Source organism: Stenella coeruleoalba, assembly GCF_951394435.1.
Source record: "Stenella coeruleoalba genome assembly, chromosome: 1".
Lineage (NCBI taxonomy): Eukaryota > Metazoa > Chordata > Mammalia > Artiodactyla > Delphinidae > Stenella > Stenella coeruleoalba.
This window is the reverse complement of record NC_137169.1, coordinates 145002703-145021468: the sequence shown is the minus strand read 5'-3', so window position 1 is coordinate 145021468 and position 18766 is coordinate 145002703. Positions and strand designations below refer to the sequence as shown.

Here is an 18766-nt window from a genome sequence, read left to right as displayed (position 1 = left end):
GAGTTACGCCCTGTTTCGGAAAGGGTGACAGCTCAGGATGGGGGTGCGCGTAGGTGGGAAGGAGGAGGGAGTGAGACCGGGGAGGACTGTGACCTGCTGAGTGCTTTGGGGGCCTGTCTCATCATCTTGAGCCCCTGCCGAATCTTCAGAAGCAAGCAGGGGGTGGGGGGACGGTAAATAAAGGTGAAGGATGCGCACTGACGAGGATGTAGACGCGAACGCATTTACTCAAAACCCAAGAACGACCCCTGCAGTGATGGAGCCCCTCACCTTCACCCCTGCCCGTGCCTCACCCGGGACTGTGGCCTTTGCCCCCTACGCCCACCCCAACCCCAGCGCAGGACCAGGGGCCCCGATACCCGCCCCCTGGGCTGAGGATGGCTTCGCGGACTCTGCTCTGTCCCCTCACAGAAGACAAGGCAAGAAGCTCCTTTAACAAGCAAACTGCCTCCCCCGTCTCTGCAGTCTGATACTCACTTTCTCTCCCCGCATGCCTTTCCTGTGGGTTTTCACACAAAACTTTACTGTATTTTGTGCCTACGGCAGAAGAGTGTTCATGCATTAATTCTGAATTTATTCACTTGTTCAATGCCTATGTAGTGTCATTCTCTTTGGCCCACCCTTGGGCACCTGCTGAGATCACTTAAGCCACTTTTCTCAAGGGACCTCAGGGAACCCCCTCGTAGTTCAGACCTCCCCCTCCCCTTCTAATCTGCTTGGGAAAAGGAGGCTTGAGTAGGATCTTGGTTTGTTCGTTAAGCACAGCTGCCTCACCCTCCTGGACTCGGGCACCCAGGCTACCTGGATAAAAGTTTAACTGTCCCCAGCTGGGCTGCCCTTGTCCGGCTCCTCTGCAGCCTCGCTGTGACCGTGACCATGTACACACAGGCTTCCCTCCACTGCACACACTCGGCACGCCCAGATCCCCACCCTCTGAGCACACAGCACCCACGGGCAGACCTCATGAATAGCTCCTTTAAGCTCCGGAGCCCTCCTCTAAAAAGATAAATTCATGCAGAGTCACGTCGATACATTTCCAGAGCTGTGCTCCCCGGGCCTCTGTGTCCAGTCCCGAGGGTCAGCGCTGAGCACAGGCCGAGGACGCCTGGGGCCCATTGTACTGGGGAGGGGTGGAATGGGGCTGGAATGGTGATGAGGATTACACTGGTGGCTGCTGGAAGTTTTCCCAAGAGGGGAGCGTGATATTCGTTGTGTGTGTTCTGCTCCTTTCCCTCCCACCATCACTGTCTTTCCTCCACCCACCGGGAAGCGGAGCAGAGGACCCGGGAGATGCTGGCTGCCGGCCCACCTGTCCCGCTGCAGCTCCATCACTCTAGGGCATGGTGCCTGCTGACAGTCCCAGGAGGAGGCAAGCTCTGTGAGGGCAGGGACGCTGCCAACGCGGAGCACGTGCTCCATGAAGCAACACAGGCCGAGGAAGCTCTTCATCTCGGAGGAGAAAGAGTGGACAGAACATGAAGCCCAGGGCCAGCCTTGCAGGGCTCTGCACCCCTCGCTGCTGCTTCCCGTGGCTCCTGGGGCACACCAGCCGCCCCGAGAGCCTCTGAGCACCTGACTGGCCTACGTGCTTCTTCTGCCTCCCACCTGGTCTCAGACATCCCTCCTGAGCCAGGTCTAGAGAAGGATGCTTCTCACGCTTGGGCTCACCAGCTGGCATGGGGAACAATGTGGAAACACCATCAGAGAAGACGGGGGTGAGCCCCAGGACTCAAGTCCAAACGGGTCACACAGACTGTAGGGCCATGGGGTTCGAAGAGGGCAGCTTGGACTGGTCCTGAGAGCGAGGTGGAGGTGGGGTGGGAAGCGCTTGCAGGGAGAGAGAAGGTCAAGTGCAGGCACCCAAAGGTATGGGGGGTGGCGTGGCACCGTCCAGGAGGGTGGGGAGCAGGGCAGAGGGGGTGCGAGGACCCTGGGGGTCTAGGGAGGGCAGAGTCTGGAGATGGGTTACACTTCTGCAGAGTCTGAACTGACCCCGAGGGAATTTAAACGAAGGTTCCCTTTCACCCTTTCTTCTTGTGCACAGACCTTCCAGGCACAAGAAAATACCACTTGCACTTTCCAGAATGGGCTTCTTCCTGCTGGGGAAGCACACACTTTGCTCTGCTTCCTCTGTCCCACACCTTCCCTCCGCCTCTCTCCTTAGTCGTCCTTGGGGACTGTCCCATCCCTTGCCGTTCCCCTCCTGTGTCCTCACACTGCATCCCAGCTGACCCCTACTATAGCATGATCAGAATTTATATTTAATTTGTCCATTTAACAGTTTCCCCCACTGGCCGTCACTTCCCTGATGACAGGGCCTCTGGCAGTAACGTCAGAATGGACCGGTGACAGGCAGGTACCCAGAGCAGGAATCCAGGTGAGAACTAGGGCCCACCTGGAGTAATGGGGGCTTGGTAGGTAGAGAGGCTGGGAGAGGCGTGACGAGGGATTAAGGACCCAGAACAGGGAGGACCAGAGGGATGTGGGAGAAGGAGCTGGAGACAAGACGAGTCTGGTGCAGAGAAAGGGCCGTGGTGTTTTTTGTCTTCTGCCTAAAGTCGCAGCCCACTGCCCTTTCGGTCACAGGCACCCAATGGCCGAGTGGAAGCAGAAAGGGCCTCGGGGCCCGCAGGGTGTCTCAGGAAAGCTCGGCACCACCAGCCCAGCCCGCTGAGTGCCCCTCCGCCCTGCGTACTGGGAAGTCCCAGAGAACAGAGGACTCACCTGCCCCAACCACGATGGGCTAGTGTCCGAGCAGCCTTGGGTCACCACTGGTGACCATTATTCAAAGGGGAGGAACTGTGGCATCTTCCCAAAACGGCAGCCACGATATTTCCGGTTTCACCTGTTCTTCTAGGACCTTGCCCTTCCCCACCAGGGGGTGGAATCTGCATCCCTCCCCTTGAACCTGGTGGGGCCTCTGTCTGTCTCAGTGAATAGATATGGCAGAAGTGATGCTCTGTGACTTCTGAGGCTCTCTCTCTGTAACTTCTGTGTAAGAAGTGGAGCTCCCTTAAAGCCTCCATGGAAGAGACCACACAGGATGCAGGAAGACCCCAGAGATTCAGCTGACGAGCCTCCAGCCCAGGCACCAAACACATGAGTGGGGGGCCTTCGGGTGACCTGAGCCCGTCCCCATCTGACTGCAACCCCACGAGGGACCCTGAGAGAGTCCCCCCTGCTAAGCCCAGCTATCTATCCTTCAGAACCACAGGAGAGAATGAGAAAATGATTGCTGTTGTTTCAAGCCTTTGATGGTGGGGCAGATTGCCACACAGTAGATACAGGTGCAAGGAGACCAGGACCTTCCTGAAATCTGTGCCTGGCCAGGGGCAGTAAGAGGCCTCTGCCAGCTGACAGAGTCTGCCCCTGGGGGGGGGGGACGTGCCTGCCCAGACACCCAATCACTCTGCGGTCCCCGGGGCACCCCAGGACCTGAGATGCACCGCACATGCCTGCTCCGGGAAGCTGATGAGACAGACGGCCCGCCAAGGGGAGCGTCCCGAGACGTGGAGAGGGCCGATCTCCTCCTCTGCTGCAGCAGCTCCTCTCCATGGGGTCAAACATCCCAGCCATGCCGCCCTGACTGCAGCTCCATGTTTCCTCCTTCCCCAGGACGACGCTTACTCCCAACTGTGGCTGGCTTAGGGGGGGTGATTCTGGACGTGTGTGGGGCTCGTCTTCACCAGCTGCCAGAACAGGCATCACACCCTGGGTGCCCAATGACTGCCCTCCGCCTGCCCCGTGGTACTTACTGTGTCCATAGCCTCCTTCTCTCCCCGGATCTACCACGGGTTGCCCCCCAGGACCGTTTTTGCTCCCCTTACCCCCAAGGGATTTTTGGCTCTGTGTGGAGACATCTTGGGTTGTCATGCTTGGGGAGGGCTGCCAGTGCATCTAATGGGCAGAGGCTGGGAACGCTGCCACGCGTGCCGCAGCCCTTGGGACACCCCCATGACGGAGAATGAGCCGGCCGCAACCACCAGCAGGGCCGAGGTCGGGGAAACCCTTCTCCCTCTCAAGTCCTGCTTGTCCTGTGTTTCATCCCTGCAAGGCTCTGTGCCTTTGCTTTTCCATGGTGACAGCCAGATAAATGATAAAGGGACCAAGATACTGAGGCTACTTCTGGCGAAACTTGACCCTTCCCGAGACACTGGTATTTAGCAGTCTCCAGCAGACCCTGCTGACAGAATAACTGTCTCCTGGCCTAGGCAGCCTGGGGCGTCTCAGCTTTGGAAGGAAGTCCTTGGGAGCCAACAGGCGCTCCCCCAACCCCGGGGCTGCTGGTGCTCCCCAGAGGAAGTGCACACCCTGCCAGTGCCCGGCCCTGCACGACGGCGGCCGACGCGTCCCACGGGGCCATCCCTTCCGTGACTGCTTCGCTGTCTGGAGCAGCCCAGAGAAGGGCACCCCAAAGCGGAATGACCCCCTACACACAATCACGTCTCATTATATCGGCACTGTCGGGGGGAGGTGGAGGTGCTCCATCCTGCTCACATCCCAACCCTGGTAAACACGGGGCTTCAGCCTCCTTCCGTGAGCTGCAAGCGCGACTGCGGCCAGAACAAATGATCCGAACCACATGTGTGCCCTCTCCCTCCCTTCCCCCTGCCGCTCCTGAGGAGCGGGGCCCTGAAAGGGAGAAGGAGAAGGGAGGATGCAGGCGGACGAGGACGCCGAGGCCTCAGGGTCACACTGTCGCACACCGAACTTGCATGGACGAACCAGACTCTCGGAAGGGAGGCCCTGCCCCGTGCCGCCCTCGGCTGCCCTGGACCGGGAGGACACAGCCTCCCGGTCGTAGGTGTCGACTCTGCCCCCCAGCTCCCCGCGACCGTGGACGCTGCGGTCACTACCAGATGGCAGAGTTACCAGCCAGCTCACCGTAGCCCTGTGTCTTCCTGCCATCCACATCCACAACCTCGCTTTCCTCCCCAACCCCTCCGTGCCCAGAGGCCCCAGCAGGCAAGGAGGTGGAGCCAACCCCATCTGAGATTCCTACTCCTCAGAATTCCTTCCTCACCTCCTGGAGGAACCAGAGGGTGAGGATCCACTTTCCTGGTTTCCTGGGGGCCTTCACAGCGTTGAACAAAAGGTAAAGTCTCAGTGCAGCTGGGGCAGCAAAACACAGGGGAGAGATCACGTCGGGGATCGCGGCAAGAGTGAACGTTAGAGGTTTTCTCACTCTGGTCCTAATCCCCAGAGAGAAACCATCAGTCATACAGCCTTAAGGTTCTCCGCCTCATGGGAAAAGGAAAGGACAGACATGTCACCTTGTTCCCATTTCACAGGTGGGTAAGTAGAGGCTTGAGACTGAAAATAGCAGGCGCGCTACAGGCAAAGCGAGTGCTGGGAGAGGAGAGAGCCCAAGTGTGGTGGCAGTGAGGAGCCTCCTGGCCTTTTGGGAAACGTCAGGGAGCAACGGCCATTGCACGAGCCCTGAAAGTTGGAGCAGGAGACTTCACCGAGTCTCTTGAACTTTTCTCCAAACATCAGCGCCTCGGTCACCTCCTAATGCCAAGTGCTAGAGACGGACCCCATTGGTTGTTCAAGACACAGCAGGGCATGCTCCATCTCCCCTCCCCAGCCTCATTTCCGTACTCCCCTCAAGCCACACTCTCCCCAAAGGTAACTTGCAATTTGCAGTGATTAAACCCTTACTGAGTGTCAGCCTCTGGCACTCTGAGCTTTCCATGCATTATTTAATTTCATCCTCACAGCCCTCTGAGGTAGATACTACTATCATCCCCATGTTATGGATGAGGAAACCGAGGCTTAACGAGGACGGTGATTTACCCCATGTGATAGAGCCAGGAAGTGGCAGAACCACGAGGCCAGCCTCTAACTGACGGACACCCAAGTCCTCACTCTGGACCTTGCCATTTACAGATGCTTACTGATGTACGTGGCTTGCTTGTCTCTGTGTGGAGACCATCCCAGCCCGGAAAGTCAAGGATGGGAGGCCGGATCCCAGCGCTGCAGTGGCCATAACGCACACATGGCTTTTCATGTCCAAACTGAAGAAAATTAAAAACTCAGTCCCTTGGTTGCATTAGTCACACTTCAAATGCTCCACACGTGGCTTGCAGCTACCGTATTGATAGTGTAGAACGTTCGCATCACGGCTCAAAGTGCTGGTGGACAGTGCTGGTCTAGAGTCTGCCCCACTGCACACAGGCCACCCAACGTTGGCCCAGCCAGAGCAGACTGCCCTCCTCCTGGGGCTTCCTCGCCCCACAGTTGCTGCCCAGGGCCCCACTAGGCCTCACAGAACACATGGCCCTTATTTCTGAAATCCCCTGGATGGGGGCCTCTCTGTGGCTCATCCTGTGGGGGACGATCTGAGCAAGGGTCTCAGGCCCTGGGGTGGAGATGTTACTGCTCAACAAACACGATCTGCAGCCTGGTGCCGGCGGGGTGTGGGGGAGAGTGGGGACTGCCAGTGGAAGTCACAGAACGTCAGAAGTAGTGAGACCTTACGGAACTAGGATCCAATCCCCTCAACTCAGAAATGGAGCAGAGTCCACACGGGGATGCGGCCTGGCTCCTGGCTCAGGCAGCACCTGAACAAGCGCAAAGTCACACTCTGACCCACAGGCCCACGGGGAGCCAAGGAACCGTGTTAACTCTTTGCAAGTTTCCTCTGGCTTCGGAGTAACATGTACATGACAATGGGAGGGGGGATTCTTTGGGGAGGATTCCCACTGCCTCTCCTCCCTGGGGAGAGGAGGTCAGGGACAGCCAAGGAGAGATGTGCCCAACTTTAGGCCTCGGATGAGGCAGGAACCCCGCTGTGTGACTGCCAAGGCTGGGGCAGCCAGGGCTGGACGGGGCCGCCGGGAGATTCATCCCTGGCGCGTTTATGGGCCTGTCTCAGGTGCAGCAGGAAAGGAAGCTGGGAGCCCAGGCAGCAGCCACAGGGGAGAAAAGCTGTGAAAAAGCATTTGTAACCAGAAGAGCTGCCGGGGAGAGGACAGGAGGACTCATGGACCGCACACATCTGCCCCAGGAGCTGGGGGAAGCCACTGGGGTCGGGGACGGTGAGGGCAGTGCTGGGGCTGGCGGTGAAGCCATTGTTTTAAGAAACAGGAAAAAATATATTTATTTTCCCCACCAAACCAGCCAACACTTATTTTCTAGTTCTTTTTTTTTTTTTTTTAACTACAAGCACTCTTTTTTTAAAAAGGCACCTACAAATTCCAATAGAGGGGCATCCTACAAAATCCCAGACCAGTACTCCTGAAAAGTGACAAGGTCAACCAAAACAGGCTGAGAAACTGTCACAGCCAAGAAGAGCCTTAGGAGACATGACAACTAAATGTAATGTGGGGTCCTGGATGGGATCCTGGGACAGAAAAAGGACCTTAAGTAAAAACTAAAGAAAGCTAGAGTATGGACTTTAGTTAATGATAATGTATCAATACTGGTTCATTAACTGTAGCAAATGTCCCACACTTAATAATGTAAGAAGTTACCAGTAGGGGAAACTGGGCTGGTGTGTTTGGAATTCTCTGTACTATCATCTCAATTTTTCTGTAAACCTAAAACTGTTCTAACAAAGTCTATTAAAATGTTTAAAAGGCACCTATTAAAATGGCTTTTAAAAATTATAATTTAAGGGGGTTGGATCCAGGGCTGAGGCAGGCACCCCTCACCCCCGTCTCAGTGGGTCATGCCCAGGGTGGCAGCGGGGGAGGCGGATGACTGGGCAGTGTCCGCGCAGGAGACCATGCGGTTTCCAGTTACAACGCAGGGATCACAGCAAACACAGCTGCCGCAGAAGCACTATGGCATTACCTCTCCCATCAGCTTAGCAGCCCCCAAGGAGACTGCCTGCCTGCTTACACAGAAACTAATTGAGACTCTGAAGCCCTTTGGCGTTTTTGAAGAGGAAGGGGAACTGCAGCGCAGGATTTTTTAATTTGGGGAAAATTAAATAACCTGATAAAAGAGTGGATGCGAGAAATCAGTGAAAGCAAGAATCTTCCACAATCTGTAATTGAAAATGGTGGTGGAAAAAGTTTTACATTTGGATCTTAGAGATCAGGAGTACAGACAAAAGGTGCCGATATTAATGCGTTGTGTGTTGTGTGTGTTGCACGAAGACACGTTGATCGAAGTGATTTTTTCACCTCATTCTATGATAAGTTGAAATTACAGGAAGAAGTAAAAGATTGAAGAGCTGCTGAAGAAGCATTTGTACCAGTTATCAGACTCTGTTCTGATGGGATAGAGATTGATATTTTGTTTGCATGAATAGCACTGCAGACTATTCCAGGAGACTTGGGCTTAAGAGATGACAGCCTGCTTAAAAATTTAAATATAAGATGCGTAAGAAGTCTTAATGGTTGCAGGGTAACCGATGAAATTGTACATCTAGTACCAAACACTGACAACTTCAGGTTAACCCTGAGAGCTATCACACTGTGGGCCAAACACCGCAACGTCTATTCCAATATATTAGGTTTCCTCGGTGGTGTTTCCTGGGCTATGCTAGTAGCAAGAACGTGCCAGCTTTATCCCAATGCAACCGCATCAACTCTTGTACATAAATTTTTCTTGGTATTTTCTAAATGGTATGTGTTTAGATTATATTAAAATAAAATGGATTGTAGACACTGAGAAAAATATATAATTTAAAAAGTTATTTACAGTATTTAAAAATGGGAAAATAGGGAGAGGTTGAATTTGTTCAGGACTCTACAATTTGCCAATGTGTTTGCCTATATTAATCGCATTTTTCATCACAGCCCTGGGAAAGGAGTATTATCATTATTCCCATTTTATAGAAGAGGAAACTGAAGCTCAGAGAGCTTGGGTAACCTGCCCAAAGTCACCCAGGCTAGTAAGCAGGGGAGGAAGCAGGAACTGGAAACCTCCTTCCTGCACGCTTTTCCCACTGGCCCTGCCCTTCCCCACTCTCTGCTGAGCCGGGCTGTGGGGAGGGGCACCCCGTAGCCAAGCATCTCCTAGTGTTTGGGGGCCCACGTGACTTTTAGGGGTAGAGGCAGGGTGATCCACCTCTGAGGGGCCAGGTTACAAAGACACGGGGCTGTGTGGTTTCAACAGCTCTGACAGCACTGGCAGCCTCGAGCCTTCCCCCAGGAAGCCGAGGGCCTATGGGGGCACCTGGCCAGGGCAGCTACCTTCCTCTGAGAGCTTTGAAGGCTCTGGGGCCCATGGGGGGGCTCTGAGGGGGCAGTGGTTAAAGCCCAGCAGTGGCCCAGTGAAAACCAAAGGTAGGAGGAGCTCAGCTCTGGGACCTCCTGGGCTCCTGGGGCCACTCCATGGCCATCACCTGTAAGAAGAGGCTGAAAGCAGCAACTCCAGAGCCATATTTAGCTGTAGGGCCAGCCTGGCCGAGGTTCAGCCTGGGTCTCCAGCCCTTCCTCCAGATGGGCAGATTTTTCTTCACTGACTCAGTGCTGAGCCCAACCAGGGTCTGCAAAGCAGATGGCTCACGTCAGAGCAGTTCTGCAAACATGGCTGGAATTACTTTGGTGGGGCTTCCAGCTTACTCTCTGGGAAAGTGGGTGGGAGCTGGTGGATTAACCATTGCTGGGCAGACCGGTGAAGGGAGGCAGGAGGCTGAGAAATGTACAAGTCCCAGGATGGGCCCCGCCCAGGTTCACTGGTGAACTGAGTGAGTCTCAGGGTAGAAAGTACAGGTAGGAAAATAAATTTTGCTTTGAGAATTTTACCTCCAAAATCCCTCAACATAGCCTCATGGCCACTTGTGATGGGAGTGAGAAGAGTGTGGAAAGCTTTACAATCAGATCAGGGTTCTTTCCTTTGGCAATTTTTAGCTTTGTGGCCTTGCATGGGCTCCCCACCCCCTGCCTCCAGATAAGATAAGTTTTCTTATCTGCAGAGTGGAGATGGAAATATTTACTTGGATGATTACATGAGACAATGCAATGAAAATGCCCCATGAGTTGCATACTGTTATACAGTGATAGGGGCTGTTATCATTCCTGCTCTGAGATAAGAGATCTGCTCTCGGTGCTTTGATTCTCCAGCACAAGGTTTACACTCAGTGTCAGGCATGAGGAACGACTCTAGAATAGCTGACTGCCCAGTCGTAGGGGATCTCGGGAGGTCACCCCGTTGACTCTCCCCCTCCCTCCCATTTTCAGAAGAGACTGAGGTTCCAAGTGATGACGTGCCCAACGTCTGCCAACTAAGAGCTGAGCCTTGACTCGTATCTCTGGTTCTGTGGCCAGGGGTCACTGCCGCGGCCCCCCTGTTCCTGATGCTTCTGAACCTGCTGGGACCTGGTGACAGTCACCACCCCGTGCCCACCCTGTGTCCGGATGCCAGAATCAGAGCGAGAGTTCAGTCCACCACACTTCACAGATCGTAATCAAACCCAGATCCTCCAAAATAAAAGGCCAAGAGGACAAAACGGCCAATGTGGTGTAAAAAAAACCTTAGAAATTACAGACCTGATTACGGAGAAATGTTTTAAAGGACTTACACTTAATCTTGTTTCTATTTGATTTGGTGCATACCATGGGGATTTTTACCCCAGGGAGTGTAAGCTTTGCGACTCCTCTCCAAATGGCCTGACAGTATTTAACCAGGACTTAAATCTTGCAATTTGGCCCTTAAGATGTCATTAAACTTTAAAGTAGATGTTTAGTCTAGGTGTGGAATTTAGCCCGGGTATGACAGTTGTCATTTTTTTTCCAGATTTCCTAAAGCCCCCATGGTTGGTCAAAGTCTCCATCAACTTCTAGCCCTGTTAACTTCCATTTTCTCTAACCAATGGATTTTCCGGGAGCACCCACCTAGGTGCCCTAGGCCCCCTGGGCATCTCTCTTTTGTGGGGGAGAGAAGGTGGGAAATGGGAGGTATGTTTTCTGTGGGTAAAAATGTGCTCTGGCATCTCAGGAATTTGCACACAGAGGCTGAGCTCAGAGAGCGGTGTTTGCACGCCCAGCCCTGGGTCATGCTCTCGGAGACCCATTTCACAAGGGGCTCCCAGTTGCCTGTCCTAACGATTCACACAAATGCCCTGACATCCCTCAGAGACTGAAAACTTTCCATGCCCCTTCTGGGGAGCCTAGCTCAGGGGTTAAACACACAGACGCTCTGCATTTGCATTCCAGGCCCTCACTTCAGCTGTTGGATGACCTCAAACAAGTGACTCCCAGCCTAGCTCAGGGGTTAAACACACAGACGCTCTGCATTTGCATTCCAGGCCCTCACTTCAGCTGTTGGATGACCTCAAACAAGTCACTCCCAGGACAGAACCTCTGCTGGGTGGGCCAGGAAAGAAGGTACAATTCAAGATGATTAATTTTGTTACTGATAGACTGGTCTGGAAAGCAAGTTGGAGCTGATGGCTCGAAACAAGTTTTTGGTTATTCGCAGCAAATAATCTCCTCCAGCAATCATAGGCCCATATCTATTATGAGTAAAAAAAATGAGCGTGGATTCTATGAGAATCTTAAATAGTGGTCCCAGGCCCCATCGTTAAGACTTCTTTGCAGAACCCTCAGGTCCTGTACAGCAATAAACAACAAGGTCCTACTGTATAGCACAGGGAACTATATTCAGTATCTTATGATAAACCATGATGGAAAAGAATATGAAAAAGAATATATGTATAACAGAATCACTTTGCTGTACAGCCGAAATTAACACAACACCGTAAATCAACTTTACTTCAATAAAATAAATTAAAGAAAAAAAAAAAGAAAACTTGGGGGCTTTCGTGCCAAAGCTGGAGCAGGTTCCAATCTCAGCAGGCACTATGTCCAGAAAATCAGAGCTCAGCTACAGAGAGCAAAGTTTCAGACCCTCACGATTCAGCTACTCCAGTTGAACTTACTTGAATGAACATTTCAATTGCCTCTGTGACAATAAGCGCCCACATTCACTGTTGTGATACCATGGTGAGCTCGTCCTGCAAACACTGAGAATGCCCTGGTACGTTAACTTCCTCCCAGCAGTGAGTGTGAGGGTTTCCTCTTCCTCCACACACTGAGTCACCATCCCACCCCTGAACCCCAGAGACCTGATGTCTCAGTGCTGCAACCGGGCCTGGGCTAGGCCTCCCACCTGGCCCTCAGCCCAGAGTCTGACTGTTCCGTGGGCCACTAGCAACACGGGCCCCGGGACATACAGACACCAAGGGTGGCTGAGATGCAGAAGCTCCTCCGTCTTCTAGTGGGAGTGTCTTTGTAACTTCAACAACTAGCCCAGGGCAGGGGACCCAGGAGGCCTCACCGCACATCTGTGCATTTGTCTGCCTGCCGCAGCACCGGGTCCTCAGGGGACAAGACATTCCAGGAAGCTTCTAGAACTGGAAATTGCCAAACTCTCTGGCAAGGGAGCAGAGCCATAGATCATCCCTCACGCCTTCTATCCACAGCCTTTCAGACAAGCCCCCGTAGCCTGTTTGAGATGCCATCACTTACCCAGGGCTCCTTGGCAGATGTCTGTGCGAGTGGCCCCTCCAGTAATAAATTGTGGATCATCGCAGATCTCCTGGAAACGAGACCCACAAAGTGCTGTCAACCCACCTGCCACGTGCTTCTGTAGTCAGGACACCTCGCTTCCCAGAAGGTGCATCGGACCCCCTCCGCCCCTTCCCCTCCCCTCTAGGGAGAGCTATGCAGTTACAGTTAGACTGCCACGGGACCCCAACGCTCCACACCGCCTACAGCCCACTTCATCACGCTACCTTCCTAGGGCCAGGGCAGTGCCAAGTCCAGCCTCCTCTGGGGGCCTTGAGACGGTCCACGCTCTGGAGCTGCCCCGCCCGCTATGCCGGTCCCTCTCTGTTCCTGCATGGAATTCCTCCCTCTCCCACGCTCTTCTCTCCTTTTCCACATCTTACCATATCTCAAGACCCACTGCCACCAGCTCCACGAAGCTCTCCTTCACAGTCCAGCCCTCACCCATCCTTCTGATCCTGAATCCCAGAGTATGTGTACTCTGCAATTTAGCAGCTAGTTGTGTGCTATGTGGTGGTGCTGGGTACCAGTCTGTCTTCCTCACACTCACACGCTTCTTGAGGGCAGGGGAAGGTATCTAGCCTTCTGGATTCGTCCACAGGCCATGATACCTGGGGGTCCACGTACCGTGAGCCTGCTGTGTGTCAATACTGTGTGTGGTACTTTATCTCAGGCAGCCCTTCCGGGAGCACAGATGGACACCGACACCATTTCACAGGTGGGGAGACAGGCTAAGAGATAAAGCCACATATCCCAAGATACACTGCTCGTAAGCTGTAGATGGCACTGGGATTTGAACTCACCGGTGTAAACCATATATTCTTTCCCTCCTGCCCTGCCCCTAATGGATTACTAACAAGCCTCCAAGGGCTGTCCCACAAGTCGCCTGCTGGAACCTAACCCTGAACAGTGCTGGCCCTTCTGCAGCCCCCTCTGAGTATGCTTCCTGATTCTGAAGAGCCCCACCCCAAAACCACAGAGGAAGTCAGGGCATGAATCTGGGCTTCCCTCAGCCGGGACCCCTTGGTTGGTAAGAGCTCCACCCCAGAGCGCCCAGCCCCCTGTACCCATCCCCCCACCCCCCTCCCTGTCAGGCAGCAGCTTTTCTTGGGTGAGGCCTGGATCTAGACCCTGGCCATCCCAGCTTAGGCTGTAGGCTCTTTTGGAATCCGCAGAACACACTCCTTTCATGCCTCTGCATTGTCCCTTCCCTGTTAAGGTTGGGCTGTTTGGGGGAATGACAGGGACAGTGAGAATGCTTTTCTGCGGAGGCAAATGAAGCCAGCTTGGCCCAAGGCCCGCCAGCCAAACGCTTATCCTGCTGATGGAAGAGACTGGGTTTGGTGCTGGGAGCCCAAAAATCATACTGACAATCTTCAGTGTGCCAGGCACTTACCCTAGAAGGATTTTTCCACTATATTTGAGAAACTTCCTCACACCTTTGGCACCCTCTCCAAAGAAGGAAAAGTTTAGAGTGGCCCTTAGAGATGCTTCAGGAGATTGAAACTTGTCCACAACATGAAGGGCATGGAATTAAATACGGAACTTAACAGTCCCAGGAAAGGGGTTGAGGGCTTGGGCCTTGGAGTCAGACAACCTGGGTTTGAATTCTGGCTCTGTCACTTCTTATATGGGTTCTATGACCCTGGCAAGTTACTTCACCTCTTTAAGCCTCAGTCTCCTCATCTGTATAATGGGGATGGCGCTGACAAGCGTACCTACCACATCAGGTTGTTCTGAGGGTTAAATGAGATGGCTATGTCCACATGCCTTGGTAAGAGCTCTATAAAAGTCACCTACTATTGATTATTACTGGAGGAGTTGATCATAATCGCTGAACTTGAGGCAGGAGATGCAGGTGTGAGGCTAAGTTCACCCAGCTGAGTGTAAACGAATCATAAACCACTCAGAGGCCTTAGATGTTTCAGGGTCAGGTGGGGACTCACACACCTGCCCTCGCTCCCACCTGACTGGTGGTGCCGGCTGTTTCCTCGCTGTGCCTCTGCGTCAGCCACAGGGACTGCAGCCCTGTGCTCCTCAGCCTCCTTCCCAGCCCCCAGCCCTCTGTGGCCAGAGGAGCAGCCCCCGCTCCAGGGCTGGTCTGCTCCCCTGCCTCCCTCCTGCAACCCTACTCTCACTTCCTGGTGGCTCCGTTTCACCGTCTCCCCGCTGCTTTTCTCTCTGGGACCTGACATATAACACATTCCAATTGCTCTCATCTGAAAACCAGCCACTCAAGCCCCGGGTCCCACTCTCCCTGACACTCTTCCTCCTCTCCTTTCACAGGCCCCCTTCTGGAATTAGCTGGGCACGCTCTTCATTTCCGGTTCCTTACTTTGGGGTCTACAGCCATCTGGCTTCTACCCCATTGCAATCCTATGCCACTGCAATTGCTCTGTTACAGTTACCAATGACTTGCTTCCATCCAGATCCAGTGGACACGTGTCTGTTCGCCTTGCCTGACCCGAACCACAGTGGTGTTGGAGAAGGCAGAGAGGGCGGCTGTGAGCTGTGGCTCTCGACACCCATAGGCTGGACACAGTCCTGGCTCCACCCCAGACACCTGTATGAGCGAATAGCTAACCTCCCCCGGCCTCAATTTCTTCAACTGCTGAATGGGACAGTAACAGCTACCCTCCCCCTTGGATGTGCAGTGCACACCCTGTCCCGCCCTAATCTGGGGCCCTAAAATGGTCTCGGATCTCTATTTCCCCATCTGGAAGTCCTACAGGCATTTCCAACTGTTGGGTGACCTGTCTGTGGTCCCCTCACTAGCTCCTAAAGCCTTCAGGGGCAGAAACCATATGCACTGTGCCTGGCATTCAGTAGGTGTTCAAGATACGCTTATTGAGTGAATGAAAGAATAAGCAAAGAAGTATGTAAATTCACTTTGTAAACTGTAAAGTGCTATACAAATGTAAGGCGAATACATTCTCTTTTATCACTTTCACAGCTGTAATTCTGTTTGAGGCTAATTAGTCTTGCATTCACTCATTCCACAAATAGTCACAGTCTTTGTTCACAGATGTATCCCAAGCATTTAAGACACTGCCTGACATATAACAGGCACTCGATAAGTATTGTTAAATGAATGAATGAACGAATGAATGCATACTCTGAATGCACTGGGGATAGACTGGTGCACAATACACACATGGTCCCTGCAGTTCACTAGGAAGGACAAACAAATATATGTAATTACATTTATAAGTTGTGAAAATGCTATGAAGGAAATTAGCAGGGTTCAGTGATAAAGAATAACAAGATGAGAAGGGGGCTGCTAAGAATGGTCAGGAAAGATCTCTTTGGGGAGGTGACATCTAACTAAGTCCCAAAGAGTAAGTGAGTCAGACCCCAGAAAACCAGGAAAGAGCATCCCTGGCAGGTGAGGCAGGAAAGAGATGGGTGCCCTTGAGAAACTAAAAGGTGCTGGGCCTGGTGCACCAGTGGGGAGAGGAAACTATGTAGGCATCGCCTCTTCTTTTAGACGAAGAAACGGAGGCAGGGAGGTTAAACGGCTCACGCAGGTTAGCAAGAAATGAACTCAAGTGCTCCAGGCCAAGGACACTTCCTACTGAACTTGCTGCCTACGGGCTGGGTTTGGAGTAACAGAAGGTGACTAGCGGGTGGGGGTGAGGGGCTCAGAGAAGTGGGAGCAGGGCGGGAATGTTTATTTCCCTAACAGGAGTCTGGAGCCTGTATTTCCCAGGAAGCCTCCTTGAGGTTTGGTGGGGGAAGATCGGTGAGGTGTCCCATAGGACATGGGGCCAGGAGGGGTTCCAGGGGAAATAGGATGGACAAACTAATCAGGAAGGAAACTGTTCCAAGGCCTGCCAGGGCAAGGAGGACAGAGACCCAGCGGGGCGGGATAAGGGAACACCGAGGGGCCCTTGAGATGCAGGGGTGAGGATTCTGGGAGGGTGAGTAAGGTGCAGGAACTGGCTCCTGGCTGCATCTCCCCTGTCCTTTTGATAATCCCCAGGGTAAATGTTACAGGGAGGTCGGCCCCCATTTGGAAAAATAAACAGGAAACTCCGACTGGATAAATCTAACCGTGGCTGCATGAGGCAATCCTTAGTCACAAAGGACCAGGCCAGGCGTGGAGTTTCTCCCTTCCTGAAGCAGCCTAACCGAGTTAGAGACCGACTTTTCCCGGTTGGATAGTGTCTCACTCACCCCACCCCCACCCCACCCCCGGCACCCTGCCTCCCTTCTCCGCAGACTCTCTCCCCACCGGAGTCCAACAAGTTTTCTCCAGGTTCCCCCTATATCAACCCAGTTTTTGTGAGTTTTTTTTGGCGGGACTGCTAGTGGGATTTACGGGCAGCGTGCATTTCGGCCCGTCCTGCGGGCGCCGTGGGTGGCAGAGGGGACACGGGCGACCGCGGAGCTTCCCCCGACCCCGCGCCTGCAGAGTCCCCGGCTGGGCAGCGCGGGGACGGGGCTCCTGGCTGCGGGGCTCGGCTCTGCGCGCTCCCCGGGCTCCCCGCGCGCTGGGCCTGGTTCTCGGCTGCCGCGAGGCCCGGTCGCTGCGCCTCCGGTCTCCGCGCCCCGCCCGCCCCGCATCCCGCCGCGGGCCCGCTGCCTACCGTGGGCCGCTTCCACTCGATGCCCCGGGTCTTGCTGGAGTAGGGTCCCAACTCCTTGAAGCCCAGGGAAGACGGGAGGGCCGGGAAGGACGGGTCCTGGAAGAGCGCCCCGGCCTCCAGGCACTCGTCCCGCAGCGCCGCGTAGTCCTGGTTGAGGTACTTGATGGCCCTCTCGTGCGAGCCCAGCCCCTCGGCCGCCTCCCGGTCCCTCGCCAGCTTGACCGCGATGCCCGCCATGGTCGGCCCGGTGTCCGCGCTGCGCGAGCGAGAGTCTCAGCGGCTGCTCTGCGCGTCGCTCCGCAGGGGCGCGGCCAGGGTTCGGCGCGCGGCAGCGGGACTGGGAGCGGCCGCCGCGGGTGATGATTCACCCGGCAGGGCAGCGTACTCCGCGCGTCGGGGCGTGGCCTGGCCGCTCCCCGCCAGCTCGGCGCGCGGCCCTAGACCCTGCCGGCCGGTGGCCTGCACAGCGCCGGCGGGAGGACGGCGGCAGGACGGCGGCGGCGGCCCACGGGTCCGGTGCTGCTACCTGCGGCCGGCGCCTGGGATGGACGAACCGGCTCGCGCCGTGCACCTGGGAGTCCTGGTGGAAAAGTGGGGATTCAAACCCAACCCTGGGCGAAACGCGAGGCTGGGGCTGTCCTGACTCTCCAGGACACACCCTGTGAGTCAGAAGATCGGGGAGAGAGCTCCAGGGGACTAAATTAGCTCTGTGAGAAGGTTGTCCCTCCGCTATAGTCCCAATTGGCAGATGGGAGAACTGAGCATCAGAGAGGTTCAATGACATCATTCAATGTTGCACAACTAATTAGAGGCAGAACAGGAATTCTAAGTCACCAGAGGCATGTTACAATCATGACCAGTAGCTACACACTGCTACTGGTTAGCTATATGATCACAGATAGGGTGGCCAGATTTGGCAAATAAAAATACATCCACCTGTAATAGGAAAGAACAAATCTGACTCCATATTAGATCTGTTTTGTTGCCTGTGTTTAGTCATGCTGGCTCCGAACCTTTTGTCAAAGAATGTTATCTACAGCCTGAAATATACAGGATAGCCTATTCTCAGGGCCCTGACCTTTAAGAGTACATTCATATAGAGATAAAAAGTTGCAAAACAGAGAATAACTTTTGTTTCATTGGAGGTTTACAGGAACATCTTCACCTGACCAACATGAACAGCTACAAGAAGGAAGGATTCCAACACCAAGAAGTTTGCAACAACCAACCATGCCCCTCCCTCATCTTGCCTTTAAAAATGCTTTGCTGAACTTCTTGGAGAAGTTGGGGGCGTTTTAAGCATGAGACGGCCTTCTTGCATAGCCCTGCAACAAATCTTTCTCTGCTCCAAACTCTGTTTCGGTTTGTTTCGGCTCACTGTGTGTCAGGCACATGAACTTGCGTTTGGTAACACACCCAGTTAAATTTGATTTTCAGGTAAACACTAATGATTTTTAGTATAAGTATATCCCAAATATTGCACGGGGGCATACTTAAACTAAAAAATTATTTCCTACGTAGGGGAGCAAAATTTGCCACCCCAAAATATCTCTCTGGCATGTGGATTATTTTGAGCTGAAAACAGTCAAGGCCAAAAGACTCAGGAAGAAGCTTTGACCTTCCCGGTAACTGCCTAAAGAATTTAGATAAAGGGCCTCTTTTCAGAAGAGAGCCATCACCAGAGATGTGTGCAAAGAATGTGGGCTCACTGTG

General features: G+C 53.8%; 1 protein-coding gene and 1 pseudogene across 2 annotated transcripts in view; one reads left to right on the top strand and one right to left on the bottom strand.

Annotated features, from left to right (window-relative positions):
• CAPN2 (calpain 2) overlaps positions 1-17698 on the bottom strand; it is a 63112-nt gene extending 45414 nt beyond the window's left edge. Inside the window, exons 1-2 of the mRNA XM_079925586.1 lie at positions 17054-17698; positions 12426-12495 (exon numbers count right to left, since the gene is read on the bottom strand). Coding sequence (XP_079781712.1) covers positions 12426-12495; positions 17054-17290 — 307 coding nt within the window. The 5' untranslated portion in view covers positions 17291-17698. The remainder of the gene's footprint in view (positions 1-12425; positions 12496-17053) is intronic.
• On the top strand, positions 7627-8719 carry LOC307194094 (poly(A) polymerase alpha-like; annotated as a pseudogene). The gene has a single exon. The product of its transcript is annotated as a poly(A) polymerase alpha-like (transcript).
• Positions 17699-18766: the final 1068 nt, after the last annotated feature.